The sequence below is a fragment of the Mesoplodon densirostris genome, chromosome 15 (genome assembly GCF_025265405.1).
Source record: "Mesoplodon densirostris isolate mMesDen1 chromosome 15, mMesDen1 primary haplotype, whole genome shotgun sequence".
Taxonomy (NCBI): domain Eukaryota; kingdom Metazoa; phylum Chordata; class Mammalia; order Artiodactyla; family Ziphiidae; genus Mesoplodon; species Mesoplodon densirostris.
The window spans coordinates 5,928,723-5,951,898 of NC_082675.1; the positions used below are offsets into that span (position 1 = coordinate 5,928,723).

At 59.7% G+C, this 23,176-nt stretch overlaps 1 protein-coding gene across 25 annotated transcripts in view; it reads left to right on the forward strand.

Annotated features, from left to right (window-relative positions):
* The window catches only part of NCOR2 (nuclear receptor corepressor 2), a 225,059-nt gene that overhangs the window by 160,773 nt on the left and 41,110 nt on the right, over window positions 1–23,176 (forward strand). For 21 of the 25 annotated variants that reach the window (XM_060118201.1, XM_060118204.1, XM_060118197.1 and 18 more), the window contains 4 exons: window positions 6,470–6,612; window positions 14,197–14,344; window positions 19,082–19,132; window positions 20,253–20,880. In XM_060118201.1, coding sequence (XP_059974184.1) covers window positions 6,470–6,612; window positions 14,197–14,344; window positions 19,082–19,132; window positions 20,253–20,880 — 970 coding nt within the window. The remainder of the gene's footprint in view (window positions 1–6,469; window positions 6,613–14,196; window positions 14,345–19,081; window positions 19,133–20,252; window positions 20,881–23,176) is intronic. The other 4 variants (XM_060118206.1, XM_060118215.1, XM_060118216.1 and 1 more) reach the window with 1 other exon arrangement.

Here is a 23,176-nt window from a genome sequence, read left to right on the forward strand (position 1 = left end):
TGGCTGCTGGCTGGTTCCAGCATTTTGCACGAATGATATTACTTAATCCTCCCAAGGGACCCTCAAGGCGAGTTCTTCATATTTGCGAACGCACGTGTGCATGCACACACACACACATGCACACACAAGCGCACATGCCTTCTGCTTCGCAGATGGGAAAACTGAGGCCCAAGGGGCGGTGAGCTGGGGCTTGCCCAGCAAATAACATAGATCTGCTTGGCCCTGGGGGCAAACCACTTGGCTGTGCTCTGTGGGAAAACTTGACATTGGACACAGAACAGGGCATTTTTCCCAAAGTGGTAGGGTGTTGGGTTGCACACAGGTGATTTTTTTTTTTTCATCTTAATAGGTGATCATGTATTGGGAGATCATTGGCTTTGATCATGTATTGGGAGATCACATCGTCACTGTGATTTGCAGATGTAATAGCTGAAGCTGAGGCTTATGTAGGCACCGAGGCTTATTTTGAAAAGAGTAGACGGACAGAAAAGTTAACTTGGACTTACTTGGAAGGTAAGTCCAAGTTCAGGTGTGAAGTTGTCCGGCCGAATCCCCTCGGGGACTGGCGGGAGTGTCAGAGGTTCAGATACACAGTAGGCTCCTGGCAAGGTCGCCAACCAAGGGCTGGGTGCAAGTCAAACCCACCCAGGGCTTGGAGTTTCCAAAATAAGGAAGTGGCATGACTCAGGACTGAGTCTGCTGGATTTTCCCCCCCACTCCTTTGATAGTGTTTTAGGCAGAAAATCTTGTTTTGCAAACTGGAGTTTCTCTTGGAAAGTGGCATTTGGCGGGAGGGGTGTGGATATGTCCCTCTTGTAGGCGGCCTGTGCTTCTTCATGAAGGGAACAGAAAACTTCAGGACTGCACAGGGCTGGCTGGGGTAATGGGGAGCGAGTGTTTCCGGGGGGGTGGGGAGGGGGTGGCGGACGCTGGTTTCCAGAGGGAGCAGCTGTGACATTCCCAGGATGCAGATGGATGACAGTGTGGTGACTGCAGGTGCTAGAAAGACTCCTCCTGCCCCCAGGTTATCAGAACTCGCCCGTGGCGGGGTGGAGGTTGGCCACTGGTACAGGTTCGAAGACCCCAGGCTACATCAGGGACCCTGAGCGGGTGGCAGCGTGCGGAGGGACATAACAGGGACGAGGCCTTTCTGGGGGCCAGTGTACGTGAGCTGAGGAGGGTGAGTCACTGCTCCCGGGAGAACAGTTTGTCCCAGGCCCCCAGACAGTGTATGGGAAGCTCCCCACTGAGGGTAGCCGGGACAGCCAGAGTGGTCTGGCCAAGCCTCCGTGTGCCACCACGCAGAGAAGCCCCTCTCGCTGGCACCTCTGCGGCTACCCCCTGCTCCTTCACCTCATTCTGCGCTCCAAGTCTGTGACTCAGACCTCCTGGCTTGACTTCCTGTCTCGGTCAATTTCACTTCCTAGTTCCCGCCTCTTGACACTTCAGAACGAAACTCCTTCCTTAGGAATTAGAAGTGAGGTCAGGGAATCCAGACCACAGGGGATGTTGGCAGAATCTGCCGTCTGGGGCACCGGCACAGAGTGCATGTGGACGTGCCCCTGGTGTGAGAGCCAGGCACTCCCTGACGTCTCTTCTGGGGAGGGGAGGGTCCAGGACCCCCCCGGGGGGATAAACTGCTCAGCTCCCTCCTCTCTTTGGAGCTCCTAATTGGGAGCCCCAGAGAGGCAGCAGAGATGCCTGGGGGGGATGCCCAGAGGGCTCCCAAACCCAGGTACCCAGGGTGTCTGGAGCTTTGTTCATTTGCCTGATGCCTCCTGCACGCCTAGCAGTTGTGAGTGCAGAGACACGGCTGTCCATGAGCACTGGAGCCAAGGAGCTAATTTCAGGGAGTGATAAGTGCTCTGGAGATAACAAAACCCCATGATGGCAGGGTGGCTGGGAGGACGACTGTGGAGAGAGTGGTCAGGGAAGGCTTCTCTTGAGGAGGTATCACTTGAAGCTGAGAACTGAAGGAAGACAGAAGGAGAGCTGTGAAAAAGCCATGCAGGCAGCAGGGACAGTGAGTGCAAATGTCCTGGGGCACATCCAAGGGCTGGGCAGAAAAGGTCCCAGTGGCTGGAGCGAGGGGAGAGGTAGGAAGCAGGCTGGACAGCGGGGCAGGACTGGCTCTGCAGGGCCTCATGCACCACACTGAGGCCTTTGGATTTTATTCCAAGAGCTTTGGGTCATCACTGGAAGATCTGAAGCCGAGGAGTGACACGATTGGATTGGCATCCTTAAAAGCCGTCTTGGGCCTCCCTTGCACAGAACGGATCATGGGACTCAGGCAGGACGTCCCGCATCCCCGATGTGGTTGGGATCTGTTGCCGGCCCTGGAGGGTGTGCCCCAGGGCCCAGGGCGAGGGCTGGGGGCAAAGCAGGGGTATCGGGGTGCTTCAGAGACCCGTGGCCTGTCGTTCCTTGGGTTTCTTGGGCAGGATGGAAAGGCTGAGGGCTGAAGGGACAAGCAGGTCAGTGACCCCGGAGTTGGAGAAATCGGTCGTGACCTGGATCTTGCTCCAAAGTTCAACTCAGTTAACTTTCAACCTCCTGGGAGCTGCCTGGGGCGTCCACAGCAGGTGTTTGTATGGGGCGCGGGCCGACCCAGTCGTCACGGGTATCTCAGAGAGGGAAGGAAGAGGCCGCCGCCGTCGTCCCAAGACCCTCAGGGAGTCGAGAGCCCTCTGACGGGCTCCAAACCCTTCCCCCCATCCTCAGGTGTGGGAGGTCTCATTTGCACTTGGAAGAGTCCCCTCGCATCCTAAGCTTCCTCCTAGAATGCCAGGGTACTGCCGCCTTCCAGCCCATCCAGACCTCCAGAGTCCCCCACGGAGGGCCTGGCCGCCATAGCAGCGTCAGGCCCGGAGGGGGGCAGGCCACAGGTGGAACCAGCGCAGGGGACTGACGGCGGAAGAAGCTGTTTGCTCCCGCTGCCGGGGCGGAGAAGCTCTGTTTTTCTGAACCCTCATCTGTTCTTACCGCTGCTGACGCCGCCACCGCCACGGATGGGGAGAGAGAGGGAGGGGGAAGCCAGTGCCAAGTTGGCCCGCCCCTTCCGAACCTGGGCTTCTGCCACACTCCCCCGCCCCTCCCGCGAGCCTCCGTCTGGAGGTCACATTCAGCCCTGACGCGTCTCGCTGGGTCAGGCAGCAGGAAGATCGGACGAGCCCTGGCGCGTAGCGACGCTGCCGGGCGCTGCTGCCCGAGAGGCTCTGGGGTCTTTGGATTCTGCCCCGCGGGGGCGTCGGGGGTCCGGGGGCTGAGCGCCCGCGCTGGGCACATTGGTGCCCAGAGGAGCCGCTGACAGTGTGCTCCCTGGTGACGCCTGGCACGGCCGACACCTTCCCGCCCGCCCGCCCGCATCGGCGAAGGGCACCTCGCACGCCCGCAGCTGCGGGGGGGGGGGGACGGCTCAGGGGTGGCAGCGCCGGAGGAGCCCTGGGCCACCACGGCGCGCAGCACGGAGCTGCTTCCCCGCCCTCCTCGGAGCCAGCCTCCTCCTGCCGCCCTCCCACCGCCCGGCCCCTCCCTCCTCCCTCCCTCGCGCCGTTGGACGAGAAGGATGTGAGGCCGAGCTGTGCCGCCAGCAGACGCCAGCCAGAAGCCTTGCGGAGCCGGCACCAGGGCCGCCCAGCCTCCCGCCTCCCAGCCCGCTGCTCCCAGCTCCGATCCCTGGAGCATCCTCCAAGCCGTATGTTTCCGGAAAACTTGGCGGAGGGGGAGACGCAGATGAGAGGATGTGAGTGAGTGGCTCCGGGGAGGGGACTGGGATGGGGGGGGACTTTGGGCCACGGTGACAGGGACCCCAGGGCGGCAGACTCAGGAGTGCTATACCCGTGGGATCCCCCCCCCCCGGCTTTCTACTGGTGCCCCTTCCCCTGCCTCTCTGGCTGTCGGGCTGGGGCTCTCCCGGAAGGAGGTCTGTGCTTGGGGCGGATCTTGGGGGTCTTGGTTGGCACATGCTCAGAGGTGCTCTCTCCAGGTAGAGGGGTGTCGGCGGGGGTGGGTGGGAGGGGGCTTTCAGCTGGGTCTGGTCCATGTGGTCTCCGAGGCATGGCGGGGTCTAAAGTGCATCTCCCTGTGCCTGGCACCCTCAGTCTGGGGTGCCAGGACCAGAACCAGAACCAGAAGGAAGCTCATGCCCATCCACCCCCACCCCAGGGACCCTAGCCAGCAGTGCTAGGGCATTCAGCCCAGCCCTTCACGCAGCAGTTAAAGAAACTGAGGCCCAGAGAGCAGAGGGGATGGCGGAGACCACACAGCATGTTCTTGGCAGGGCTTCTGGACAGCTCAGTCCAGCACTCCTTCGAGAGCAGCTTTCGGGAAGGGCCGGGTGACCCCTCCACCCAAGCTCCTGCTTCTGCCACCAGTGGAGTTAAGTAGGACCCCAACCCCCAAGCCAGCTCCAAGCTCCCTCCTTATTTATGTGTTGAGTCTGTAAATGTCAACCTCGCTGAGGTTCGTCCCCCCACCTCCGGGCCCTCGTCCCCCCCCACCAATACCTACCCCTCAGCAGGCCCAGATGGGAGACCCGCCCTCTCCCTCCCGGGGTTCCGGCCCAACGTGTTTGCCTGGGCTCTCTTGGCCCTGGCTGGGGAAATATAAATAAACGCGTCCCCGTCGTCCTCCGCCAGGTCCTGTGGAAGTGGCAGCTGCTGCGGGCGCAGGCGGAGGGAAAGGTCAGGGGGCTGGGTTACACTTGATCCCGCGCCCCAGCCCTCCCCTCCGTGCCTGTCCTTGAGGAACCCTGAGGAGCTGCCCTGGGGCCATGTGGCCCCGTGGCCTCCGCAGGGGAGCAGGTGGCCTGTCAGTCTAGCACCCCACTCCCCGGGCCCAGAGGCGGGAGAGCAGACAACCTGGGTCCCACGTCCACTCGGCCCCTTGGCGCACCCCGTAAGCTTGTGAGTTCCTCTGATCCCTGGAGCCTCGGTTTCCCCCATCCTGGGGATGGGAAAACAGCCGTGGCCTCCACAGCAAGGAGAAGAGGGAACCAGGTCTTTGCAGGGCTTTGCAAACTCCAGGTTGCTCGGCCGTGTGACCTGGTGGTTTGTTGATGTTGTTTTTGCTGCTGTTTTATTTCTGTGCGAGCCTTGTATGTAGCAAGCCGCCGGCACATGTTTGAATGGCTGGCTGGCTGGCTGGATGGCTGGATGGATGGATGGATGGATGAATGAAAGAAAGAAAATACCGACACACAGACTGTCCGCCCCTTACGCTCCCACACCCCTGAAAAATATCAGCCGTAGCCCTCCCTGCTTGCAGCTTGATTTGATTCAAGGAAAACAGCCTCAAACTTCTTTATGGGAAATCTTTCGCTAGTCCTTATGAGTCTAGCTCTGGGGCTCAGAGGCTGCTGTGTTCCCAGCACCGTGACTCAGGCTTCATGCCTGCTGCCCTCTGGGGGCCCAGTCCTGCCCCGCAGTCCCTGGAGGCCGGAGCCTCCCATCTGCCCCTCCTGCAGCCGTCAGGAAGCGGGCAGGCCCTACCTGCTCCGGCTGACCTGGCCACACAAGGCGCGCTGCTTGGAGATGCAGAGGTGCTGGCCTGTTCGAGGTGTGTGCTGGGAGCACTAAGGGCAGACGGGCTGAGACCCAGGGCTGGCTTCCAGGGGGGCTGGGGGAACGACGTTTCTGCAGAACCTGGTGTCTATGGCATTGAGAACGGAATAGGGCTTGGAGGTGCAGCTCTGGCCTGAGTTTGTGGGGATGGAGGGAACTTTCTCTGCCCTAGGTAAATTTGGGATGGGGTCTACCAATTCCTGGGCGTTTCTCCCCACGTCAGGAGTCTGTGAGGCTGTGTGAGAAGCTCATGGAGATGGGGGGGTTGTGATTTGGGGAGGCAAGTCCACTCCCAGACCCTGAACCACGCCTGGTGGGCCCCGAGTCCAGGGTGGGCCTTTAGGCGTCCACGGGGAGCTCTGGGTTCTGGGTGTGCCCCAGTTAACCTGGGCGCGGAGGATCCTGGGCCAGCTCACCCCAAGCCGGACTCCACCCTCCCACCCCTGCTCACACGTTCCTTCCTTTCTCTGGCCTGGTGCGGCCGGAAAACAGCCCGTCTCCCGAGGCCTCGTCTGCAGCTGCGAGCGAGTGTCAGTGCTGGGTCAAGACAGCCAGGGGAGGAGGAGAGGTGGGGCCCCGGGCGGGGTCTGCGCCCCAGACCTCAGCCCTCAGTCCCTGGAACCCTTGACAGTGGCCTCAGCAGGGGTACACCCAGGGCTGCACCCACCTGCCCCTCCAGTTCCAGGCTGTCCCATGCAGCCCGGGGAGCCCAGGCCTCCCACACCCTTCTGGTGTCCCCCACCCCAGCCATCTCTTTCCAGAAACCTTGGACCCATGCAGTGAGCCTAAGCCCCGGGATCAGGGCTGCTTTCGCCCAGGGCTCTGTCTGCCCTCCAGGCTGTGGGTACGGGCCCCCGCTGCCTGTCCAGCCCCCTGCCACCCCTCACCTGCTGCCCTCCCCCGCATAGGCCTCCTGGAACACGGCCGGAACTGGTCGGCCATCGCCCGGATGGTGGGCTCCAAGACGGTGTCCCAGTGTAAGAACTTCTACTTCAACTACAAGAAGAGGCAGAACCTGGATGAGATCCTGCAGCAGCACAAGCTGAAGATGGTGAGTCTCCCCACTGCCCCCCCCCCCGCCACTGCCCTGTGCATCCCAGCCAGACCTGTGGGCCAGACCTGCGGCCCGGGAGCCCTGGGTGGGGAGGGGTCTGACGCCAGCTCTTTTGCCGAGGTCTCAGCCCCTCGAGGTTCCCGCTCCGTGGTCCCCCGAAAATGCTGCAGGGGTGGATCCCTGCCGTAAGCATCCCTCCTGGGTACTGCGATGCGCAGGCCCACCTCTGCCTCCCCGCCTCCACCCCCCAGCACTCCTCGGTCAGACACCTCTGCGGGCCCGTAGTGCCTCTGAGGGCTCAGGGCAGGGAGGAAGGAGCTCGGTGGGCCAGGCACTGACTCCCCAGGGACTCAGGGCTGTCAGCGCATTGGCAGAGGAACCCTAAGTCAGCATCTCCCGCACTCCATTTGAACTCACAGTCTTAGGGCCACCCCGGGGGAGGAATGGACAGGTCAGGGAGCAGCCGGCCCAGCCCTGGCCTCCAGGGGATTGAGAAGAGGCACGGACCTTCCCTCCTCCAGGAGCACAGAAGGAGCAGGCTCGCCTCGCTGAGCCCGTAAATGGTCTCCACAGAGAGGCCGCTTCCTCTGCAGCTGTTACTGGGAAGCGAGGGCCATTTGGGGGTGGCTTGTTTTCTTTCCTTTTCCTTTCCTTTCTCTTCCCCTTTCCTTTCCTTTCCTTTTCTTTTCCTTTTCCCTCCCTCCTCCCCCCTTCCTTCCCTCCTTCCTTCTCTCTCTCTCTCTCTCTCTCTCTCTCTCTCCCCCCCTCCCTCCCTCCCTCCCTCCATCCCCCTCCCTTCCCCCTTTTGGGCACACTTGTGACATGCCAAGCATTGTCACCATTTCAGACCTGGGGAAACTGAGGCTCAGCCAGGCTCATAAACAGCTGACTTGGAGTTTGAACCCACAATTACATGACCTGAGGATGCATGCTTTTAATCGGCGGGCTGCATATTTCCTTGTAGATATGAAGGTACAAGAGGGGGACACACAGCTCCCCACCCTCCCCGTTCCCCCTGATTGGGCTGCTTGTGCTGGGTTTAAAGTATGTGCACCCTGTCCTGGGAGGCTGAGTTGCTCCACCATGGAGCCTGCCTTGCTCCAGAGAGGACGAGCAGGCTGCTGAGGTCACACAGCATGGCGGGCGGACCAGGGACAGGATCACCCTCTTTGAACGCTCCCTGAGCATGTGCAGAATTTAAGGACATCCCTCCCCAGTTCCCCACCCCAACCCCAAGCATTCTAGGCCAGAGGGGGACGCTGTGCCATGGCCCTGTGGTCAGCGCTGAGGCTCGCCCTCAGGTTTCCCTGGGTCAGGCCCCTGCCTGTGCCCGTTCCCCGTCGTGTCTGGTTAGGCTGTGCCTCCTGCGCCTTCCCCGCCTGCTCTGCAGTCGGCTCCCGGTGCTCCTGGGGCTTCAGGCAGGGCGCCCTGAAACACAGGGAGCTCTGCTTTTTTCTAGATTTTCAGGACTCTGGTTTTGGCAGGGTGGAAGACTCAGTGAGGGCCGAGGCCAAGGAGCACCTGTCCGTAACACTTGCTAAGATCCCGTAGCTCAGAGAGGATCCAGCTCTGTGGTGGTGGTGGTTGGATGGGGGCAGGATGTCGGCCTCTACACACCAACTCAGGATTAACTGGGCTGGGAGTGTGGCCCTGAGCATCGCCCCAGGGACAGAGGGGTCTTCCTGCTTCGTCCCCTCTCCCTCTGACCTGTCCTCCCCGCCTCTCCCCTCCCCCCATTCCCTGCTCAGCCCAGCCCAGCCCAGCTGGTGCCCACACACCAGCCCGCTTCGCCCAGGCTGTTGGGTTACAGGTATCTCCTCTCACAGCCTGCTGGCCCCCACCTCACTTTCCAGGTTTCCTTGGGGCACGGCCCTGCTGTGCCCCCTGGGGGCCCCAAAACTTGAGAGGGTGGGTTGGGGAAACAGAGCTTCCAGCCAGGTGGATGGTGCAGCTTGGGCTCCAGGGCGAAAGTGGAGTCAAGCGCCAGCTTCATGACTTGGCACCTGTGTGACCTCGGGCAGCGGCTTTACCCCGTGAGCCTCAGTTTCCTCATCTGTAAAGTGGGAGAATGATAGGCTTTACCCTGAGAGCTCAGGTGAAGAGCGAATGAGTTACCACTTGTAAAGGACTGAGTGCCTGCCAGAGGGGGGCGCTGCATGGGGGTCAGCTGCTCTAACTACTGGTAGTAGTATCAGTGTCATTATTCTTTTATTTTAAAGCCACGGACCCCATTTTCTCCTCAGGGGCCTTCAAGGTGCTCTCCTGAATAACGTGTGCAGGAACAGCCAGGGTGGGGACTGTGGGCCCAAGACACCCAGGTTCAAATCCAGATTCTGCCACTTCCTAGCTGTGTGACCTTGGGCAAGTGGCTTGTCCTCTCGGTGCCTCAGTTTCCCCACTTCTGAAATGGGGATCATTCCCACCTCAAAGAGCTGTTGTGGGAATGATTCGAGGGGATGGGTATGAAGTGCTTAGAACTGGGCCTGGCACATCGCCAGCGCTACTAAGAGAGAGAGCCGCAGTGGCATCATTGGTAGCAGAGGTGGTGGCATCAGTAGTGATGTGGGGTGCCGTGCCTCCCTTGGCTGTTAACTGGGTGTGGAGTGTGTCTGCTCCTGGATTGCCTGAGCAATTGATTCGTCGATTGATCGATGCATTCACTCACTCATTCAAAGAGGCAGCCGAGCAGGATGGTGTGGAGTAGGGCTGTGGGCTGGAGGGTTCACACCCCAGCTCTGTCGCCTCCTGGCTGTTGCCCGCAGGTTCGTGGCCTCAGCACTCGGCCTCAGCGGCCTCCTCTGTAAAAGGAGGTAAGACCCAGGCCCACTCGTAGGGTTGCTGTGGGCAGCAGAGGCTTTCGTATTTGTAAAGGGCCAGCCCTGGCCCTCGATCTGTGCTCAGTAAGTGTTGGGCATCATCTCATCACACACTCAGCAAGCCTTTAGTGAGCGCCTACCGTATGCCAGGGAAGCAATGGCAGGTGCCCTGGGTATACGTGTGGGTGGAGTTTCCTGCTGGGCAGAGGAGCTGGGTCTTTCTTTAATGGACAGTGGGAGCCACTGAAGGTTTGTGAGCTGAGGGGCAACCCAGCGGGGGCCGGGCTCGGGTTAGATTGTGTGGTCTGAGTGAAATGTAGCCAAAGCTGATAGAGACGGTCGCCCTCCTTGTCCCCAGACTCTGAACATGCTGGTGGCTGGCAGCATCGCTGGTGGGCCGAGGAGGAGGCGTGAACAGCAGGGGGACCCTGAGGCCCAGGTTGGGCCCCTCCCCCAGACCCCTGAGGTCGCCCCATTGACCCCGTCCTCAGGTGAAGATGCTGAGGACAGGAGGGAGACACCACAGAGGGAGTTTGAACCCAAGTCTGTGGGAGCCCCTGGCTTCCCTTCCTGGACCCATACCTGTATTACTGGACGTGGCTCCCACAGAACTCAGCAGAGGCTGGTCCTGCTGGGAAGCAGGGGACCAGAAGGTGGGGGCCGATGGGCCGTGTTCTGCGGCCAACAAACAGGGGAGCCTTGCTTGTCACTTGTGGACGAGAAAGGGCTGTTGGGGAGAGTGGGACGGGTTCTCGTTCCCTGCTCACAGCGAAGGAGTGGACTTAGGTTGAAGGCTGCGGAGAAAGCTCAGTGAGGGATGGCGGGCCCAGCAGCCTGGGTCCATCCGTCCTTACAGTGGCCACCCATGGTGCCTGGCTGAGTTCCCTGTCACTGGAGAATGCAAGCAGTCCTCACAAGATGCTGTCCCACACCCTCCAGACCCCAGGAGGGAGACAGGTCCTGGTGATTCCTGCTGGCCGGGCCCCGTCTGGAGCTCAGGAAGACACGTCACCCTCGGCCAGTGGAGGGAGCAGTGGGGGAAGCAGAGGGTCAGCGGGTGTCCCCTCCTGCCTTGCACCAGGCCTGGCCCGAGCGTGGCTACGGGCGACGTCAGCAGGAAGCAGGATCGGGTGGGCAGGCGGAGCGTGTCCCAGCGTTATGTAACATTTGGCACCAGTGGCTTCTCCAAGGTTTTCCCTCCCCCTCCTAATGACCGAAGGTTACCCTTTTCTCCCATCTGTGAATCCAGGCTCTCGGGCTCAGCTTCCGTGTTTCTCTGTCTCTGTCCATCTCAGCCCAGGCCCCACCTTGCCTTGTTTTCCTCTGTCGCCTCTTCCATCTGAGGCTGCACAGGCCTGCAGAGAGAGATGGTCAGACAGGGAGGTACTTGAACCTGACCTGCATTGAAGTGTGGGTTTCTTGACCCACGAGCTGTGTGATCTTGGCCAAGTGTCTTTGCCCCTCTGGGCCAGCATCTTTGTCTATCAGGTTCATGCATCTAAATTAGTAGTTACAGAGTGTCTCTTCTGTGCCAGGCACTGTTCCTGGTGTGCTGGGAATACAGCTGAGAACAGACAAAGATGCCTGCCCTTGAGTTAATTCTAGTTCTAGAGACAAATTAACTCACAGATAATTTCAGATTGTGGTCTGAAGATAGATGAGGGATAGTAGTAGAAAGTGATTGATGGAGAACGAGATTAGCTGATTTTGAAGGGTAATCAGGGAGGACCTCACTGAGGAGGTGATGTATGAGCAAAGCCCCGATGGAGGTGGGTACGTGAGTCATGTGGGTGTCTGGGAGAAGGCTGTCCAGCCAGAGAAATGACGAGTGCAAAGGCCCTGTGGCCGGGGCATTGTAAGCCCATCTGCACAAGAAGGGCAGTGTGTTTGTAACAGACCAAGGAGGGTGAGCAAGTCAGAGAGCTGGGCGGGGTCCAGATCTAGATCGCACTGGACTGTATGGAGCGGGGAAGACTTGGGTTTTATATCAAGAGGTTCTGGGAGCGTCTGGAGAGTTCGAGGTAGGGAGTGGCATGCTCTGATTCGCAGAGGAGATGTGCAGATCCAGTGAATTAATAAGTAAAGAATGCTTGGCACATAGTAGGTGCTTAACAGACATCAGCTGTAATTACCAATACTACTATCGCCAGCATCTCCTGTTCCATACACATGTCCCAGTCTTGAGGTTCAGAGCCACGTGTGGAAGGGTTTGGTATGATTCCTGGGACACTAAGTCCCAGCCTCTGAAACCCAGAGCTTGGGGGGATTCTGGTGTTGACATCATACTCACCCCACTTGGCCTGCGGTGGCCTGGGCTGCTGGCTTGGAGAGACCTCAGGTTCCCAGCAGGACGTGCATCCCAGCCAGGCCCATAGGAGCCCCCGTTCCCTGCGAGGCTCCGAGCATGCCCCCCACCCCCCCGGGCAGCCAGTCGCCTGCATCACCCAGCTCCAGCACTCAAGTGAGTCCTTGTCTGCTAAAAATAGATTGGGGAAGAAGAGGGACCCCTCAGCTGCACCCACAAACCCACAGGCCACACACCTTTCTCACGCCCCCGCGAGCTCCAGCCGGGGGCCCTCTGGGAGAAGCTCGGGGTCTGGGACCGGGGTGCGCCAGCCCCCAGAGGCAGGCGGGTGGTGGAGCTGGGCGTTCCCACAGTGGTCCCGTGGACATGCGGCAGGGTGGGGCCGTGGCCCTGGCCGAGTGCTGGTGACGGAAACCGTGACTAACGGGCAGACAGACATTTCCCTCTTCCTCCCCGAATTCTGAGCGGCTGCACTCCAAGGTCCCCCGTTTGCTCAGGAAGAAGGCAGGACAGGAAGTGATCCCACTCCCGGGCAGGGGCTGGGGCTTGGGGACCCCTGAGGCTTGCTCCCAGCCCTGCGTGGTGAGGGGCCAGGCTGGGCAGGGCCGGCTGGCGCCTGGAGGTGATGGAGCATCTGCCCGAGAGTGGGCTGTGCTGTGTTTTCACTCACGTACGGTGATGGTGGCTTTCTCCTGGGGGCCGGGGGATTGGCGGAGGGGAGGTGCGTTAGTTTCCTGTTTCCTGTAACAAGGCACCACAGTCTGGTACAGGAACCTATCCTCCTGCAATCCTGGAGGCTAAAAGTCTGAAATCAAAGTGTCGGAAGGGCTACGCTCCTTCCGAAGGCTCCAGGGGAGGCTCCTGCCCTGCGCTCCCAGCTCCTGGGGGTGGCCTGCAATCCTTGACGTTCCTTGGCTTGGGGATGCATCCCTCCCCTGGGTGCCTCTGTGTCCAGATTTCCCTCTTCTTCTAAGGACACCAGTCATTTTGGATTTAGGGTCCACCCTCATCTGATATGAACTCATCTTAATTACATCTACAAGGAGCTCATTTCTATGAAAGGTCACATCCTGAGGTTCGGGTGGACGTGAACTCTGGGAGGAACCGAGTCAGCCCTGCGTGAGGGGCTTCTCTGGGAGCTGCTGGCATGTCTGGGAGTGTTTAGGTTCCATCTCCTTCCTCAGGGACCCCGAAGGGCTCAGGCTGCGACCCCTCCCGTCACACCAGCTGTACTGGGGTGGGTCTCCTCTTAGGGACCAGTCCACTCCCCTGGGAGCCCCTGGTCACCTCGGACCCCCAGCACACTCTGCCTCCACATATACCCCGGCTCTGCCGACCGTGTGTTGAAGCCCTGGACGCGGCCCATGCAGCCACTCAGTAAGCCAATCAACACTCTCTGGCTGGCTCAGCATGGGGGTAAAGAGACACCCTTCTGGAACACCCGGCCCAGTGCGGTGCAAACACGGGAGCTGTCAAGGAGGAGTGCTGATGAGCTGGGGGTGGGCGCCTGGCCCCCTGCGTGGGGAGCAGGGCCTCTGGGGACTGGGGGAGGCGTGGAGGGAAGTGCGGGGCTGCTCAGTGGAGGCCTTCTTTCTGTTCCTTGAACCACCCAGGTGGTGCCACCTCTGGGCCTCTGTACTTGCAGTTCCTTCCACCTGGACCACTCATCCAGAGCCTTGCCTGGCCAGCTTCTTCTCTCGACTCAAACCTCAGCTCAGATGTCATCTCCTCGGAGAAGCCTTTTCCTTGCCCCGCCCTTGCACTCTCAACCCCACCCTGTCTCTCCCCCTCAGCAGCCATGCCCCCACCTCTGAGTCGTCTTTTTAATTGATGTGTTGATTGCTCATCTCCCCGACTAGGTGGCCTGTGGGGCAGGGACCCTGTCTACCTCCTTCGTCCTGTATTCTCAGCCCCTGGGGCAGTACCTGGCACACAAGAGGTGCCCTGTAAAGACTGGTAGGGTGAAATGACGTGCTGCCCAAGCTAGCCTGTCCCCCGGGGCTCAGCTGGGGACAGATGAGGCTGCAAGGAAAAGCTTCATTCATTCATTCTCTCCAGTGTACTGACCGTGCCTGGCAGTGTGTCCTCCAGAGGCTGTGGTCACTGCTCTGGCTAGGACAGCTGGCAGGGCTGGAGCGATCATGGGGGGCCTCCAGGCAGAGGCAGTCCTTCCTCATCTGTTCCGGAAGGATGTCTGGGCAACCTATAGGCCAGGTTGCGCCCCAGGTGTATCTGGGGCATGGAAGAATGAAGCTCTGGATAAAAATAACCACTGGCATGTCTGGCCGTGCAGTTGGGCACAAGGGGGGAAGGGTTTGGTATGATTCAAACCAACTCAAGACCACGTGGCTGGGATCACTGTCCCTTGCAGCTGTGGCAGGCCTCCGGCACCGGGAGTCCCCGGGCTGACAGCCCAGGCCCTTGCCCTGACCCTCACCCACTGCTATCCCTGTGCCCTAGGAGAAGGAGAGGAACGCACGGAGGAAGAAGAAGAAAGCGCCGGCTGCTGCCAGTGAGGAGGCTGCCTTCCCACCCGTGGTGGAAGATGAGGAGATGGAGGTGTCAGGCGTGAGCGGGAACGAAGAGGAGATGGCGGAGGAGGCAGAAGGTGAGGGTGGGCAGTGGGAGCTGACCTCTCCCAGAAATGCCTGGGTCCTACCGAGAAGGAGCCTGGACTGCCCCAAGAGGAGGGCATGATGGTGATGGTGATGGTGATGGTGGTGGTGATGATGATGGTGGTGATGATGGTGGTGACGGTGATGGTGATGGTGATGGTGATGGTGATGATGGTGATGATGATGGTGATGGTGATGATGATGGTGGTGATGATGGTGGTGACGGTGATGGTGATGGTGATGGTGATGGTGGTGGTGATGATGGTGGTGACGGTGATGATGATGGTGATGGTGGTGGTGATGATGATGGTGGTGATGATGGTGGTGACGGTGATGATGATGGTGATGGTGATGGTGATGATGATGGTGGTGATGGTGGTGGTGGTGATGATGGTGGTGATGGTGATGATGGTGATGATGGTGGTGATGGTGGTGATGGTGATGGTGATGATGGTGGTGATGGTGGTGATGGTGATGGTGGTGATGATGGTGGTGATGATGATGGTGATGATGATGATGGTGATGGTGATGTTGATGGTGATGATGATGGTGATGATGATGGTGATGATGATGGTGGTGGTGATGATGGTGATGATGGTGATGATGGTGGTGATGGTGGTGATGGTGATGGTGGTGATGATGGTGGTGATGATGATGGTGATGATGATGGTGATGGTGATGTTGATGGTGATGATGATGGTGATGATGATGGTGATGATGATGGTGGTGGTGATGATGGTGATGATGATGGTGATGATGGTGATGATGGTGGTGATGGTGGTGATGGTGATGGTGATGATGATGGTGGTGATGATGGTGATGATGATGATGGTGATGGTGATGTTGATGATGATGATGGTGATGATGATGGTGATGATGATGGTGGTGGTGATGATGGTGATGATCATGGTGATGGTGATGATGATGGTGTTGATGGTGATGATGGTGATGATGATGATGATGATGTTGATGGTGATGATGATGGTGATGTTGATGGTGATGATGATGGTGGTGATGATGGTGATGATGATGGTGGTGGTGATGATGATGGTGGTGATGGTGATGATGGTGGTGATGATGGTGGTGATGATGATGATGGTGGTGATGATGATGGTGATGATGGTGATGATGATGGTGATGATGGTGGTGATGATGATGATGATCATGGTGATGGTGATGATGATGGTGGTGATGATGGTGATGATGCTGGGGGTGGTGGTGATGGTGATGATGGTGATGATGCTGGGGGTGGTGGTGATGGTGGTGATGATGGTGATGGTGATGATGATAATGGTGATGATGGTGATGATGATAATGGTGATGATGGTGATGATGCTGGGGGTGGTGGTGATGGTGATGATGGTGATGATGCTGGGGGTGGTGGTGATGGTGATGATGGTGATGATGCTGGGGGGGGTGGTGATGGTGATGATGGTGATGATGCTGGGGGTGGTGGTGATGGTGATGATGGTGATGATGCTGGGGGTGGTGGTGTTGGTGGTGATGAAGGTGGTGGTGATGGTGATGATGGTGATGGTGGTGGTGATGGTGGTGGTGATGGTGATGATGATGGTGAAAATGATGTTGATAATGATGGTGACAGTGGCAACAATAATGATGGTAATCGGCATCTCTGCGCCCACAGGACACTTGTCCATTCAGTCCTCCTGACCCCTGTGAGTTCAGTCTTGTGCTTGGTGACCTTACACGTCCAGGTCGCATCCAGCTCTGGTGATGCCTATTACCTTGCCAGCACATCTGGTGTCACATTTTAGAAAAAAAAAGTTTATTTTTGAAAATAGTTTTTTGGTTTTTTTTTTAACCACACTGTGCTGCGTGCAGGATCTTAGTTCCCCGACGAGGAATCGAACCCACGCCCACTGCAGTGGAAGTGCAGAGTCTTAACCACTGGATGGCCGGGGAAGTCCCTGAAAATAGTTTTTTGACCTGAACTATTATTTTACAAGTTGACTAATATAAGTACAACCAATACCGTTGGTCGATAAGTATTCAAAAGTTATATAATTATGCTTCATTTTCCTCCCAAGTGTCTCGATTTGGATGATAAACTGCATAGCCCCCGGCTTTCTATCAGGGGGCACTGAGGTTCAGGGCAGTTACACCAGGCACCCCAGGTATCACACAGATGCATCGTCTGCCCTGATCTTAGATGAATTCTCCCACCAGCTGAGGGCTGCTAAAGAGAGAGCGAGAATCAGTCTTTTAAATTGCACAGGCAGTTTGGCCCACTTCTCAAAAGGAGGATTTCTAACTGCACGAGATGGTCACCTAACTTCAGAGCCTGGCCCCCACGTAACCTGCGGCTCCGCTGTGTAATCAGTGTTTGTAGACTCGGGAGTTACACCAGGCTGCCCGACACCAGGCTTGCACCCCTGGTCACTGATCAGTCTGCCTTTGGCCCCCGCCCCTCTCCCTTTTCCTTGGTCTACACCAGCCCTCAAGGCATGACACCCCTGAAGACCCCAACCCCTGCGTAGCTGAATGTCTCTGCCTCTCCTTCCGCCATCTCCCTGGCCAGAGCTCCCCAGCGGGGCCTCACGTTCTTGGTGAAGGGAACCTTTTCTCCTCCTGTCCCTGCCAGAGTTCCTTCCTGTCCCTCCTATCTGCCTGTCTCTGCATTTAAACTCCCAAACTTCTGCCAACGTGTGAGGAAAGTGTGAATCACTCCCTGGCTCCGTGAGCAAGACGTGCAAATAAACTCAGGCTATACCAGCCCGCAGTGTATTTACCAGCCTGAATCCTACTTCCTGGTTGAAAATGGGGACTCAAGCCATTGGGTTATTACTGTCTTGCATTGGGGATGGACCTGGGGAGGTGAGTCTGGCCTCCTTGACAGCCTTGGGTCTTTCTATCCCAAGTTGACCAGAGGCCTGACCCGTGTCTGATGGAAGGTTCCAGATCCCTCTGGTCTTTGCATTCTGGATCTTGGGTCTGTAGCCAGGAAAAGGGAGCCTAGGGAGCAGAAACCCAATCCCCTCTTTAAATATCCATCCAGGCAGGATGCAGGCTTGGTGGGAAAGTTAAAGGAAGCCAGTCTGTGGCTCAGCATTAAAAGCAGAACAGGCGCTGCCCAGTAAGAGAACTGTGCGGTGGTGAGCTCCATGTCACTTGTAGGGTTCACACAACCTATCAAGGATGGGGGGAGAGGCATTCTCTGCTGGGCAGTGGGGGTGGGGGTGCTGGTCTGGCTGAATCCAAGGCTTCTGTGACCACCTGATGGCTCTGTGCACATCAGGGAGGCAGTTTAGAAGATCCTGCCGAGAGGCACAGGGTGATGTTCCCATCTTACAGATGAGGAAACCAAGGCCCAGGAAGAGGAGAATCACTCTCATGGGGTGTCATGTAGCTGGTGGACTTGGAATCTGCCAGTCCAGCCGGCATTCGCTGCGTAACTCTGTCCCTGTGACCAGGATAGGGGAAGTGAGGTAGGTTCTGGGTTAGGGCCTGAGGTCACCACAATGGAACCTTCTGGAATACCCCACCAGCCCCAACTGCACTGCAGACCCCTCCCTCCACGGGGCAGGCAGCAAGTGCCTTGTCATAGCCAGGCTGAAGGTGAATCCAGGGGAGGGAGGAGTGATCCATTTGGCCCCGTAGTGTCTCTAGTAAAGATCGTGGTCATAAGAGCAACAGCCTTGAGTTATTCCCTTTAATTGTCACAACAGCCCAGTGGGTGCTGTCATCACCCCATTTTACAGATGAGGACACTGAGGCACAGAGAGGTTACCCAAGGTAACCAGTTGGCCTGTTTGGGGACCAGGATTCAAACTTGTCAGGAGTGCTGATTCTCGGGCCCCACCTGGACCTACTGAGTGAGAAACGTTTTGGGCGTGGGCCCAGCCATGTGAGTCTTCACGGCCCTCAGGCTCACTCAGGTCTGAGAACCCCCGATGGAGAGAAGCCTCTGGGTAAGGGAGAGAGCCAGGCGTGAACCGCCCATTTTGTAGATGAACACATAGACTCTGGGGCGAAACCATTTGTCCAGGGGACCTCAGCGCTGGCCCCCTCCATCCTGTGGTCTGATGACGTGAAAGGAGGGAGTGACATTGCCGGAGTCAGAAGGCAGGGGCAGGAACCAGTGGTCAGGGACACAGGATGTTGGGGTCAGCCGCCTCCCACCTCCACGCAGTGTGGCCTGGGGCAAGTGACGCAACCTCTCTGTTTTCTCATCTGAAAAGGAGAATGGTGATCATCTCCAACTTAGAGGTTATTGAGGGTGAGATGAGTCGTGTGTGTGAAGAGCTTTGCCCGGAGCCCAGCACCCACCGAGCGAGCCCTGTGTTGCTCTTGTTGGGATTATTATTTCTGGAAGGGATGGCCTTTGCTCTGGGCCTTAAAGTGGGAGAGGCCAGGGGTCTGGAGGCAGTGAAAGCTGAAGGAAGCGTTTGCGCAGGGCACCAGCAACCCCTGCTGACCCGGCTCTGCGTCTGAGGGGTGAGACAGGGCCCGGCAGCCCCGAAGGCCTCTCCCCCAGCCCTGCCCACCTCTGAGGCCAGCACCTCCCACCCCAGGACCCTGGAGCCAGTGACTTGTCCAAGGGCACCCAGGAGTGTTCAACGGTGAGGGCTCTTGGGACAGGGCTGTAGGTCCTCCTGCTGTCTGCTGGGCCCTGGGCCCCTTTCCCAGCCCTGCCTGGCCACAGAGCCTCCTCCCACCCCACCTGCCGCTCATGCCACCTCGCTGCTAACCCTTCTCTCACTTCCTTCCAGCCTTACACGCCTCTGGGAACGAGGTACCCAGAGGGGAATGCAGTGGCCCAGGTACGAATGTGGCCAGCTGGCCGTCGGGGGCGGGGGTAGGGCCTGACCAGGGCGGGGGGCTTCCCAAGGGGGCCTTTTCTCTATGAGGGGGCCCACCTCTGTGAGCACGCCTCTGCCTGTGAGCACCACCCTGCCGCCACCTCTGTCCCCGCTCCTCAGCGCAGTGTCTGTTCCCCATGCTGTTCCCAGGCTCACTCCTGCAGATTAGTGTGCTCGGCTTGACTGCTTGGTTGATTTTTCATTAGTGTGTTCACCTGCGACGCTTACCCAGTTTGATTTCCCCAACAGGAAGTGTGGAGGGTGGGGGGTTTCAGATGTCCCCATTTTGTAGAAAATGGGGAAAATTGAAACCCAAGAAGGGACAGGAGCGGTTGTTAAGCCCAGAGAGTCAGGCCTGCCTGGAGCTGAGGTCCCCTCCCCCTTTATCTGTACACACGTTCAGTCATCCGATCGATACTTATTGTGCCCCTGCTGTGTACCAGCCCTGTGGGAATGGCTGGGGGATGCAGTCGGTGTGGACCCTTTCCCCATGGGCTCCTTCGAGCTCACTGGCCCCATTTTATGTCATCGTGTTGTGATGACAGCAGCGATAATACAGCAGCAAACCGTTACCAGGTGTCACCCTGAGCTGTCACAGCCCCTGTGGGGTGGCAGCTGTTCTCCCCACCCTACAGATGGGGAAAGCAAGGCTGGGAGGCCACCGGTGTTACCACGGCCAGGCCACCAGCCGGGGCAGAGCCAGGGTTTGCAGCCCAGATGAGAACAAGGAGACCCCAAAACAAAGGCCTGCAGCCCTGGCCGCCCCCAGCCTGACTCTGTGGGGTGCTGGCCGCCCACCCGGGGGGTTGGAAGTTAACAGGTTGCTGGGATCCAGAGTCAGCAGGTGGAGAGGGCGGCCAGAGGAGGACAGGGCACTGGGAGGGGCCGGCGGGGGCGCTGCCCAGGCGTGTAGGAGCCTTAGGGCTACGTGGTGTCAAGCGATGGGGGTCACAGCGCCCTGAGCTCCTGCCTGGAGCCAGGGCGTGCCGTCGGGGCCGTCAGGGGGCCGTGGGGAGGGCCGGGCCTGCCTCCACCCTGAGCCCCCGGCACCGCTCACTCCGTCTTCACTGTCCCCGCACAGCCACTGTCAACAACAGCTCCGACACCGAGAGTATCCCGTCGCCCCGCACCGAGGCCGCCAAGGACACCGCGCAGAGCGGGCCCAAGCCCCCGCCCACCCCGGGCGCCGATGCGCCACCTCCTGAGCCCCCCAGCCCGCCTCCTGAGGATGCCCCGGCCCCCAGCGAGCCCGCCCCGGCCCCCGAAGCCGCCTGCCCACCCACGTCCCCACCGGCACCCGCCTCGCCTGCCGCGGCCCCTGCTGTGGTCCCCAAGGAGGAGAAGGAGGAAGAGGCCGCAGCCGCCCCCTCGGCCGAAGAGGGGGAGGAGCAGAAGCCCCCTGCGGCCCAAGAGCCGGCAGCCGACGTGGGCAAGACCGAGGAGCCCGGCGAGGCGCCCCCCTCGGAGCCCGTCAAGAGCGAGTGCAAGGAGGAGGCCGCCGAGGAGGGGCCCGACAAGGTCAAGGGGGGCGCGGAGGCCGCAGCCGAGGCCACACCCGAGGGGGCGCCCAAGGTGGAGAAGAAGGAGGGCGGCGGCCCTGGGGGCAAAGGCCCCGCGGCCAAGGGCTCGGGCGCCCCCCAGGACAGCGACTCCAGCGCCACCTGCAGTGCGGACGAGGTCGATGAGCCCGAGGGCGGCGACAAGAACAGGTGAGTGGGCCGGCCGGCGGCTTCGTCGTCTGCCTCCGTAAACGCTTCCTGATCGCCACCTGTGTACTGAGACGGCAGTGCACGAGGCCACTTCCACGCCTGCCCTCGGAGGGAGGGGAGGCCGCCACTGAGTGGTCCAGACGCAGGAGCTCCGTGGTGGGAGAGGGCAGCGTCGGGGGCTCGGCCCCCCTCAGCGGTGGCCTCTGAGCTGAGCCCGGACGGGGAAGGAGGAGCCACAGGGAGGGCCAGGGGACAGCGTGCTGGGCGGCGTGGATTAGCATCCAGAGCCGCCGCCACAGAGGACCACCCCCAAGTCAGGGCATCGGCAGGGCCACGCCTCGTGACGGCTCCTTCCTGCCTCGGTGGTGCCGGCAGTCCTTGCCTCGTAGACGCGTCGCTCCGTGGTCCCGTGACACCCTCCCTGTGTGTGTGTGTCCCCTAATTTCCCTTTTGCTCTAAGGACACCAGTCCACTGGATGAGGGTCCACCCTAAGGACCTCATCTTAACTTGGTCACATCTGCAAAGAGCCTGTTTCCAAAGAAGTTCACATTCACAGGTACTTGGCTGTTCGGCCTTGAACATATTTTGCGGGACGCAATTCTCCTCTCAACACAGTGGGAACAGCAAGTGCCAAAGCCCCGGGGTGGGACTGAGCCTGCGTGATGCAGGCCCTGAGTGGTGGAGCGGGGTCGGGGGAGCAGCTTGGGAAGAGGCAGGGTCAGCAGACCAGCCCGCCTCGTGCGACCCCTCTGGCTGGGTGGGCGGCTGCATTTTGTCCTCAGAGGGAGAGAGCCCGAGAGAGCTGGGGTATGTCTCAGGCTCTGAAACCTGCAGCAGTGTGTTGGGAGGGGGCGGGGCGTTAACGGGGGCCACAGGGGCACAGGGATACATACGGGTTGGAAGGCGGCAGCGGCCGTGTCCCAGGGGCCGGTGAGGCTGGTGGTGGTGGACACGGGGGAAAGTGGCGGATTCCGGGATCCTTGCTGGTTCCTCTTATGCCTGCGGAGGGTCCCCGAGACCCCCGACCAGAAGCCAAGCTCGTAGACCCCACTTAGGGCCAAACGTGGGCAGCGGAGGGCAGAGCTGCGGAGATCGGCTCCCGCTCACGTCGGGGCGGCTTGAAGAATTCGGTGAGGCGGGCCGGCCAGTTTTATTTTGACTGAAAACAGTGCAGAGTCTGTCTTCTCTCCCCTCACGTCTCTCGGAAAAGTTCTGGGCAGCACGAGAGGGAGGAAAATCTGACTTTCAAACCCGACCTGTTCCCCAGGAGCCGTTTCCTCTGCCCCACGATCCACCTCGGGGCATGTGAAAACGGCACCTTCTAGAACGTTTCGTATGAAACTAGGACTTGGTCTGGGTCCCCACATGGTCCACAAAAGCCGGTGAGCCACGTCGTCCTCTGCCTCCTGCGTCCGGGGGGGACCCTCACCCCGCTTGTGTGGCCCTTTGATAAGCAAAGGTCTGGCCAACAGGTTTCTGAGGGCGCAGAGACCCTGAGCTTCCTGCCCAGAGGGCGCAGCTTGGAAAACAGTGCTCATGGCGGCTCGGTCTGCCCGGGAGGGCCCTGGGCCAGGGTCTGGCCACTCGGCTCACTCTTTGCGCCTGGGTAATGGGGTCAGGGCGGGCGGCTCCCCACCCCGCTCCTGCTGGCCGCGGGGACAGAGTCATGGAAACACATGTTTCTGCTCTTAGTGGGAAGAGTGCTGAGCTCATGGGACAGCCACGCTGATAAGCGGCCTCCCGGAGTCTGTGTTTTGGGTGCACATGGCCTGACGGGCTGGACAGCTCGGCGGGTTGGCCTGGATCCCGACAGCCCGCCCGCACCTCTCGGGCCAGGCCTGAAGCCCCGCAGCCTACTTTCAGCTGCTCCCCACCCCAGCCCCGCCCAGGGACGTGTCCTTCCCTCCCCGAGCTGGGTCTGGCTTCCATCCGCTCTTCCTGCCTGAGCGGCCAGCATTCGATCCCTCGGGAGCAGGGGCCCTGGGCTGGGAGTCAGGACACCTGGTTTGTCACGCCCTCTGTGACCGAGGCCAGTCCCCTGGCCCCAGGGTGAGGCTGGACTCAGGCCAGCCTCCTGACCTCTTCCCTCCCCGGCCACAGCCACACAGGGCCGGGCAGGCGTCGGAGGACGCAGGCGAGATGCGTCAGAGTGCGTCCTGGCAGCCAGCGCCTCCCGGGAGGGCCGGCGGGATGGGTGGGCCCCCAGGCGACCCCCGGTCCTGGCCTCCTGCCCACGGCCCTCCCTCCCGCCCGCCCGGCAGTCCCGGCGCAGTGAACTGGGCGTCCCTGGACAGA